At 31.7% G+C, this 10,155-nt stretch overlaps 3 protein-coding genes across 3 annotated transcripts in view; 2 read left to right on the top strand and 1 right to left on the bottom strand.

The window, feature by feature from the left end:
* The first annotated feature begins 1,349 nt into the window (after positions 1-1,349).
* On the top strand, positions 1,350-4,239 carry CSN4 (COP9 signalosome subunit 4). The gene is made up of 8 exons (XM_018447483.1): positions 1,350-1,432; positions 1,501-1,580; positions 2,509-2,627; positions 2,722-2,858; positions 2,932-3,046; positions 3,107-3,296; positions 3,365-3,742; positions 3,849-4,239. The coding sequence occupies exons 1-8, from the start codon at positions 1,350-1,352 to the stop codon at positions 3,980-3,982; spliced, it is 1,236 nt and encodes a 411-aa protein (XP_018302985.1). The 3' UTR covers positions 3,983-4,239.
* Positions 4,240-5,483: 1,244 nt separating this feature from the next.
* LOC108721366 (voltage-dependent anion-selective channel) lies at positions 5,484-8,644 on the bottom strand. The gene is made up of 6 exons (XM_018445892.1): positions 8,557-8,644; positions 7,503-7,864; positions 7,302-7,423; positions 6,919-7,027; positions 6,174-6,382; positions 5,484-5,732 (listed from the first exon to the last, which is right to left on the bottom strand). Exons 2-6 carry the CDS (start codon positions 7,799-7,801, stop codon positions 5,641-5,643), a joined length of 831 nt encoding a protein of 276 aa, XP_018301394.1. The 5' UTR covers positions 7,802-7,864; positions 8,557-8,644; the 3' UTR covers positions 5,484-5,640.
* Positions 8,645-9,633: 989 nt separating this feature from the next.
* LOC108722307 (protein msta) overlaps positions 9,634-10,155 on the top strand; it is a 5,651-nt gene continuing 5,129 nt past the window's right edge. The window contains exon 1 of the mRNA XM_018447325.1: positions 9,634-9,975. Within this exon, the coding sequence (XP_018302827.1) occupies positions 9,961-9,975 (15 nt within the window). The 5' untranslated portion in view covers positions 9,634-9,960. The remainder of the gene's footprint in view (positions 9,976-10,155) is intronic.

Below are 10,155 nucleotides of genomic sequence, written 5' to 3'. Positions count from 1 at the left end.
AAATACTTATTAGAAATATTTATTTATATTTATCATAAATATAACATAAAATATTTAGTCTATATTTTAATAATATTTCGAATAAAGCTTTATATAAAATATATATGAAATATCTATATAACATTTCACAAAATGAATATTAATAAACATTTATCATAAATATTCTGTGCTGTCTGGGATAGTTATACGTCATCCTGATATACAAATATTTCTAATTACCATTACATGGAAAACATGGAAAAGTATTAAAGATATTTATACTAATATAAAAATTTTTATTTCTTTATGTTTTCCAAGTAATAGTAATTAGAAATATTTCCTACAGTTAAAGTATATATCAGGATCACGTATAACTATCACGATTCAAGACCATGCAATCGCCGACTGGCTGATCTCACTCACCAATGATGAATTTATTTATTCGCAATTATTTGCTTATATATAATAAATTCACACAAGACACCTGACGCGACTCGAAATGAGCCTTATATCTTTCTTATTGAATTATTGTTTTAATATTTATTATTAATAATTAAGTATTTTAATAATTAATTATGGTACGATACAGTGAAAATTGTTACAGATTAGATAGACCATTCTGTATGCCAATGAATAACAAGATCTTGCCAATAAAAGAATTAAATACGATAATACGAAAATATATTAAATTTTATAGCATACATAATTTTTATTGTTACCTTACTTGCTTAGCATTATTTTTTTAATTGTTATAACAATTAATAACAAATTAATATAAAAGTAATTTGGTTAAGTTTTTAAAAAATATATATTATTTTATATCAGAATAATATATAATGTTTAATGTAATTGTACGTCTAAAAATAATAATTTAAAAATTAAAGAACCAATTATTTATAAAAATAATTTATAAAAAAATCGTATTAAATTCCGAATATATTGTACATATATTTTTAAAACGCATAATATATAATTGCTAAATATAATAATAAATAATAAATATGAGCAACACTAGGTTTTCTATATTACGAATATTTTATAGACAAATTCTTCCCACGATTAATTAAATGTAATTTATATTTGATGTTTTTTTATTCAGAAATATACGATGACAGCTGCAAAAATCCGTGTATTATTATATTTACTTTGTGGACGTAGTACAGAACGAAACCAAAAGCGTCTAGCAAGTTATCCATCAAAAATATCGTCAACTAAGTAGTACCTTTACACATTGTGGCGCTGACAAACGAAAGCCTGAAACGCGAGCATGTCCGTATTCCGCGAGCATCTCTCGAGGCCTTTCTCCAGCCTTTCTCTACGCAAGAAGTCGGCAGCAGCAGCAGTGGCAAGTGAAATTATCGCGAGAGAAGATGGTGGTGACGGTGGCTTACGTGCGTCAACAACTCAGTAATTTGGCGCATTCCGGCGGTTCCCACAAAGACCAGGCTGAGAAGTATGTACGTCGAGCGTAACCAAGCTCCGATCCAGTCATATACTCACGGCGAACTGTTTTCTGTTTAGATACCGCGCAACCCTGGACTCGATATTGTTGTCTTCCGGCGAGGAGCTAGTCGATGCTCTGAAGACATTCATCGAAGCAAGTACGTTATTTTTATCCCGCTGGCACTTCGCACTCGCGGACATAAAAGAAACGTCAAGCGGAATCTATATATTCCGAAATATCTGCGGGATTTAACACACCGCAGACAGGTTATAAGAGGATTACAGAGCCTCCAGAATAGTCCCCAGTCAGTAAAATGTTAGCAATTTGCCTACAAATTGTTGGCAAATTCGATCGAAAATTTCGGCAAATTGGCATCAACTATGTCCATATTAAGCTTGTGTCAAACTTGCAGATGTAATGTGAGAGCACATTGTTGACAAAACTCGATTCTCACTATCAATTTGCTGTCGGGTTGTAGCAAGCTTTATATCGTTTTTGTCAACAATTTCTCAGCAGCGTGCTTTTATTCTTTGTTATTCGTAGAATGTTAAAGGCTATGATACACAAAAAAACTTAAGCAGTAAGCAAATCAATTTTGGACAGCTTACATTATAATGTTTAAGTTTTTTGTACATCATAACCTTTGGATAGAATGATGTTTGTGTCGATTTGTCATCAAATAGAAAGCATCCTTTGTTGAATATCTGTCACCAATTTGCTGATATTATTGAATATAATAAAATTTGTATAAATAATTTTTGGTTTCTTTTTGTTAACAAAATTTGTAACAAACATTTGACAAAATTTATTTTCGACTGACTGGAGTTTAAAAAATAGATGCGTAAGAGAATATTATAATTGTAAAATGTATCTATAATAACAATATATTGCTTTATCTTAAGGTAATATAATGTTAGTATCATGTAATAATAATGTAATAATTTTTAATGTACATGAGACAGGATTAGAATCATACTGATCGTAATTTAACATCACAATGCATATAATTGATGTATCATATTTTGCCAATGCATGGATTCCACGTTCATAAAAAAACAACCTGTTTAGATAAATTTTTATTATAGTTGTGAACGAAAACGTGAGCCTGGTCATTTCAAGACAAGTGTTAACTGATGTCAGTAGCCGTTTACTGTTTTTGCCTGATGAGATATCAAAAGCTGTTTCACATTATACATTGGACAAGGTAAATCTCTTTCTTTGATACATTGTGAAGTAAAAGTGAACATAATTTATACATTAAAGTGTATTTTGATTAAAATAATACATTGTTTACGTAGGTTCAACCACGTGTGATTTCCTTTGAAGAACAAGTAGCTAGCATAAGACAACATTTAGCTGATATTTATGAACGTAATCAGAACTGGCGAGAAGCTGCAAATGTTTTAGTTGGCATACCACTGGAAACAGGGCAAAAGTAATATCCATATATCACACTCAAGTCTTGTTATTGTTTCAACATGTGATATTAACAAAATTAATCATTTTAGGCAGTATACCATTGATTACAAACTTGAGACTTACCTTAAAATTGCTAGATTATATTTGGAAGATGATGATCCAGTACAGGCTGAAGCGTTCATCAATCGAGCATCACTTTTACAGGTATAATTTCTTTAAACTTACTTATGTTTCAGTTAATTTAACTTTTTTATTGTTCCGTAGGCCGAATCTAAAAATGAACAGTTACAAATCTATTACAAAGTATGCTATGCAAGAGTATTAGATTATAGAAGAAAGTTTATAGAAGCAGCTCAAAGGTACAATGAGTTATCATATAGGTCCATCATTCATGAAGATGAACGCATGACTGCTCTTAGAAATGCATTGATTTGCACAGTATTGGCTTCTGCAGGTAAGTGATTAATCAATATTACATATATTTTATTTTTCGGACCGTTGTTCATATTGATCTTTTTATAGGACAACAGAGAAGTCGAATGTTGGCCACATTGTTCAAAGATGAACGCTGTCAACAACTCCCCGCTTACTCAATTCTTGAGAAAATGTATTTGGATCGTATCATTCGGCGCTCTGAACTGCAAGAATTTGAAGCATTATTGCAACCTCACCAGAAGGCATGTACTATCGACGGATTAGGCTCCACTATACTCGACCGTGCCGTTATCGAGCATAATTTATTGTCCGCTAGTAAATTATACAACAATATTTCGTTCGAAGAATTAGGTGCATTGTTGGATATTCCACCTACTAAAGCGGAAAAAATTGCTAGCCAAATGATTACTGAAAGCAGAATGAATGGATATATAGATCAAATTGATTCCATAGTACACTTCGAAAGTAAGTTGCTCTCTCTCTCTCTCTCTCTCTCTCTAAATTCTTTAACTTTAATGTATATACTGCTCTTTACACAGAATTAGAATTTAATGTTTCTTTTCCCATACAGCACGTGAGACCTTACCGACATGGGATAAACAAATACAATCACTATGTTATCAAGTGAATCAAATAATCGAGAAAATAGCTCAAACAGAGCCAGAATGGATCGCAAAAGCAATGGACGATCAGATGGTGCATTAATATAGATTTTGTTTAACACAGAAATGTCAAATGAGGAATACGGGAATCATTTACAATATGTACACGATACACAGCCAGCCAAAATAGTAAATATTTATATAGCTCATTATTAAAACACTAATATCGTCTGAGGCACGTCATTCATTAAATTTGTTTTATAAACAAAATCTTTCATCCCAAAAGTATATCGATATTGTTTTTAGAATTGACAGATTGTGCATTTGAAATATGTTAAATGTATATTACATCCTTAATGCTCTGTAATTTTATCAATTTTTTGTAACTAAAAAATGTAACTTTAAAAAATTAATATAATTTCATCACACACACACACATACACACACACACACACACCCAAGTAAATACAAATTTACTCAAAGGAAATGTTAAAAGGGTTGTTTATTTGCAGTTGATTTAGATAAAATCATTGTAGATGAAAAAAAAACAATGTAAGTTCTTCTTGTAAATAAATCACATTCGTACTTCGTAAAACATTCTTTACTGAACCCATACATAATTGGTAATTATCAAAGAAAATAAAAGCCGTTTTTTATCTCACAAACAATTATTTTCTATATAAAATAAAGCAGTGGAATTATATATGCAGTACATATATGCAGTACTTATGTCTTTCGAAAATATGATCATCATCATTTAATATTTATATGTGACTACAAATGAAAGTTCTGTAAAGGAGTATACTTTGGTTAATATCTGAGGACATCATAATTTAGCTAAACTAGCTAAAAAAAAGTATTTCTTAACAAGGATTAGATATTCCTTACAACAAGAGAATGACATGAACATTTTCTAATTATAATCTATACAAGTAACGCATAATTGCATTATTTATATGAATTAGAGAAGGCATCATATTTTTATATTAGTATATGACAATATCAAATCAAAAAATTGCATACAATATACACGTCATACATTCTAATCTGGTCCTATCCAGCAAAAGATAAGATTAGTGATTTACAAAGTTAGATATCTGATTAAAATAATATAACGTTTCATAAAAATATTTCACATTGTGTGTGTGTTGTTTGAAAATTATATTTTTCACATATAAATATGATAATCGCAAATATAAAGTATAATATAAAAATATTCTTAAGAATATATTTACTGTGTGCAAAGCAAGAAAATTGTTCATGTCGCAAATATCTTCATTTTATCTATTATTATATTTTTGTCGCTTTTACTCTATTGCCTTTTCTCTCTCTCCACTTTACATTATATAGAATAATGTATGTACTTCAATGTAATTTTCGATTTTGATAAAAAGGATTTTAATTAACAGGAACTAACAAAAAAATTACGTGTGGAACTCCAGTACGACTAACAGTACAAACTTGTATGCACAATTACGATTTTATATTGTTTACAAGAAATGTTGCTGATTCATGATCATAATTGTGTATAATATAGACTAATGTGCTGTCAACTAATCTCAAATGATGATATTTTGTGGAATCTATTCAAGGATCAACCTATCTACATATTATAGATAATACTTTATTTGAAGCATGTACTGTCACGCCGGTTTTTTATGACACAAAGGTCATAAAATATTTATTATGGGATAAATTTTTCGCTTTTTTTTAAAATAATAAGCATTACTTTACAAGTGATGCTTGTCATAAGATGCGTATTTAAGCCTGAAGATCTAATGCAACACCATATTTGTGGCCACCAGAACCAAAGTTCTTTCCATCAATGTTTGTAGAAAGCGTCAAAGTTACACCTGTAAATATTCAGTTATTTACCGACATTTATTAATATATAAATAATAACGTATATGCTTTTGTAGAAAGATTTATTAACTTAATAGACTTAATAATTATCAAAAGTCCTTATTTAATTTCGTAACTGTATATTGCAAAAATTATTATTATAGCAATTGTGAAGTTGTCACTCTGCCAAAAGCTTATTCTCTATTTAGTGTGACTCTCAGAGTACAAGTTATTAATAGAGTGTTTTGCTAATATCGCGAACGAAAAACGAAAAACCGGAAAAGCACATACATTTTTTCATTATATTTATGTACTGACATGCTAAAAATTTTCGAATTTATAAATAAAATTATTTACAATGAATTCACGTTGCATTTTGCACTTATGAAAATTTTATGATATCTTTTTCTAATAACCCTTTAAACAAAAATATTTTTTAAATGATTACTCACCATTCCGCAATTTCTGTTGATATCCCAAACCTATTTGAAGATTAGAATTCACTTTGGCTCTAAGGCTAGCATCACTGTCAAGATTATACTTTGCGCCAATACCAAATTGTGTTACATTATTAGTGGAATTGTATGTCAAATTAATCGCCCCTTCTAAATCCGGTTTGATTTTATGGTAAATGGAGCTATTAAACTCACGACCATTATCCCTGAAATATATTAAATATGTTTCAATGTTAATGAAATTGATAAATGTCTTACAGTATCACATTTTTGTTATTATACAGTGTTCCAATAACTATTACCACCTAAAATATCTTTTAATCTATATAAGGTAGAGAAAAATTTATATAACAAAAATTACACGGTATAAAGGGGCTGGCTATCGTATGGTGATAATAATTTTTGTCCAAGTAGAGGCGCTTCGGAGATTTCAAGGTTAACTTCGTTTTTTTTTTAAAAAAGGAATTATATTAATTTTTTACACAATATGATTCCTCTAATTATTCTGCATATAAAAGTATTAAGATGGAGATATAAAAAAAATTAACGATTTACGAGATATTTTGTACTTTATTGTGACACATATTGACATAAAATATTAAATAAACTCGTAATCTATTAATTTTTTGATAATCGCACCTTAATACTTTTATGAACAGAATAATGAGATGAATCAATTGGTGGAAAGAAAACACATAGTTGCTTTAAAAAAATATGTATGCAAAATAGATAATATACTTACACGGCGCTATGAAGGGTAAAATCAGAAGCAGTGAATCCAAGAGCAAAATTATTCCTTGTGAGTTTGTTTCTCTGCGAGTCAAAGGATGCCTGATAGCCACCCAACCATCCTGTAAAATACATCAATATGTTAATTTAAACACTTTCAGATAACACAATTAACGTTCGTTGAATGACAGGCTTACTTCTTTATTCATAAAACATTCCATTTGTTCAGAATAAGGAAATATGTATTTGGGACAAAGGAACAGGCACATAGAAGATTAAAGATCATAGAAGATTAAATAACGCTTTTTTCCAATAATTTTATGTCAAAGAGATAAAATTGATTAACATTGTCAAGCTTTAATGTTATTAAGGGACGTATCTGATATTAAAATTTACCTTGATAACCCACGACGGCCGAGGCATAAATTAAAGGTCCAGCAGACAAACTAAGATCAAAGTCAGCATTCGCAGATACATTTTCATGTTTATAAGTTGTCTTCAGTTTTCCGGTTTTGGAGCTGCAAATATCAGAAAAGAAAAATGAAAGATCCAAATCATAGTACCACTTGAATTTTTGATACTTGCAAAATATCTTACCCGGTTTGTGGAGAGAAAGTACAGCTGTAACCAACTGTGAGACCATTGAGCAACTTATTAGCAAGGGTGACTTCGGTCCCAAGGGTATTGTCAGTATTCCACTTTTCACTAAACGTTAATCCATATTCCTTGAACTTGTACTTAGTTTCCAAGTTACCGAACACCTTTCCGGTATCCTGATTAGACACACCGCCACAACAGAACTCTACGTCAGAATTAGTCTTGGTCTTCACATCTAGTTTAAACAGACCAAAGTGATAGCCTCTCTTTCCTAGGTCGTTGTACGTTGGAGGAGACATGATCTATAATACTTGTTTAATGACCGGCTATTGTCTTCACTGATGAATAGATCTGGCCCAGAACTGATTGAAAAAGGACAAAGAGCTCAATATAGACAACCATAATAAAACAGCAAGCTAAATTTAATCCGAGATACATGTGCCAATAGTGCACTCTGCTCTATATAGTTTACATATACATCTATATTATTCCATTCAAGAAATGAAGCGAAATATTTATACATGGAAGAATTGAAATATACCATGTCTGGAGAAAGGGGAGGCTCTTTCTAAATCATAAAAAGAATTGAAAGTCACTATCTATCACTATGAGTCTAACGCATACAAATCCACGATGATACGATATCACGAGATGCGAGCCGCAATGCACGTACGAATGAAATAGTATTGACCTGTCTCGCAAGTATTACATAAGCTCGACCAACCGATATGCCGCGATCGTTCAGGATTCTAACTTAGAAGTCGCTCTACGCGTCGTTGCACGTCAAGAAACCAGCCTCTACTCGTCTGATACCGCGAATCCTCTCGAAAAATCCAATCCCGCTTGATGTTTGATCGAAAAATGCGTCGCACGAGCTACGGCAGACGACATTGTAATCGCGATTTCATGCCGGTTTCCCAAAATGAGATTGAGAACCTGTTTTCTCGACTAGCTTCCCTCTCGCGCTTGACACTCTACTCGGACTGTTTTGCAAATCTCTCGGCGATGACTTTTTTATTGTGGGGATTAAATTCCGTGGCGATGATATACTTACAGTTCCGATGGACACGAAAGAAGCAACGTTGCGAACAGTTACATGAGACGAGACAGAGAGAGAGAGAGAGAGAGCAGGAAAGAAAGAGTCCGCGACCCACGGACAGTGCGCATGCGTATCGACGTGGTGCGAGAAAAAGCGTCCGGCCTATTTCTGCGCCAGCGAGGCGGCACGGTAGCGTTCAGTAGCGTTCCGCATCGGCGTTTGAATTCGAATTGTGCGATCGAACTGAAACATTTGAGCCACCAGCACCGTTCTATCGGGACTATCGAACTGATCGAACACCTTGGCCATTCAGGCGAATTCGAGCGAGGATTATCAGGCTGCGGTTCGCTTGACGCTACAAAGCTTCGAAGCATTTTTGATTAATTAATTCGTAAAATTCTTTGTTTTGATTGGTCGCTCAAACGCTTCGAAGCGTTTGTAGTGTCAAGTGGACCGCAGCCTTAAAGTTGTAATCACACTACCCTATAAGCGCAAAATGTTCCTAGAATGTTACATGAATATTATTAAAAAAATTAAAATAATGTTATTATAATATTTCGAAAATATAAATATTTTTTTAATATTACAGGAGTATTCTATAGAGGTTATATGTCCACTTATATAATAAACCTAGGTATTATATTTTAATATTCCTGAAACATTATTAAAATATTAATAAATATTAATTATTTTTAATTTTGTGCAATTTGAATTCACAATCCAGTAACGAAAAGTTCTTATCAGTCTATGCTGCATCTTGTGCTAAAAAAACGTTTCAACGCGATTTTATATAAAGCTTTATTCGAAAGAATTATTAAAAGATAGACTCTAAATATTTAATATAATATTTATGATAAATATAAATAAATAAATAAATATTTCTGTTAAATATTTTTTATTTGAATTATAATGTCTTAAGTATTTCCATAGTATTTACTACAAAATTTACAATAAATATTTCATAATGTTTATATGATAAATGTTTATGATCTATGCAATCTAAAACCACAAAAATATTTATAAAATATTTAAAATAAGCCTTATAAACATTTTGTAAATATTTTATAAATATTGTGTGCTGTCTGGGTAATCACGATGGATATGCGGAAAACGATCAGCTTTTGGATGCTTCTGTACGTTTGGAGTCCCAAAAATACACACCGACCGCGTGGTCACGACGTTTCTGATCGCGTCGTGTCCGAAAGCGGTACAAATCTTGCTACCCGCCTAGTAGAAACTATATAGATTATACTATTGGCAGAGCTTACGTGCGATATTTTTAATAAGCCAAGAATATAAAGCGTCCGGCAAGTCCGATCTCTGGTTCAGTTCAAACACGGGTCTTCAATCGATGCGATATCAACGACTCATCGATGAGGAAAGTTAATTGTTTCTCGTTAGCTTGATTCTCAATTGAGCATGACGCAAGAATCGGTATGTCGCAGTGACACTTAAATCAAACTGATTAATTTGATTATTATACATATACAGGGTGTTTCCAAATTAAATCGCAAAACTTCGGGAGCGTGTAGAGGAGTAAAAAACTAAGAAAAAAAGTCCTATAGACATATGCTCGTTTTTGCTCCGTTTCAGAGAAATCGAAAAAAAATGTTT

The sequence above is a fragment of the Mycetomoellerius zeteki genome, unplaced genomic scaffold, assembly GCF_001594055.1.
Source record: "Mycetomoellerius zeteki isolate Tzet28-1 unplaced genomic scaffold, Tzet1.0 scaffold105, whole genome shotgun sequence".
Taxonomy (NCBI): domain Eukaryota; kingdom Metazoa; phylum Arthropoda; class Insecta; order Hymenoptera; family Formicidae; genus Mycetomoellerius; species Mycetomoellerius zeteki.
Note: the sequence above shows the minus strand (reverse complement) of the source record. Positions and strands in the feature narration are given on the sequence as shown.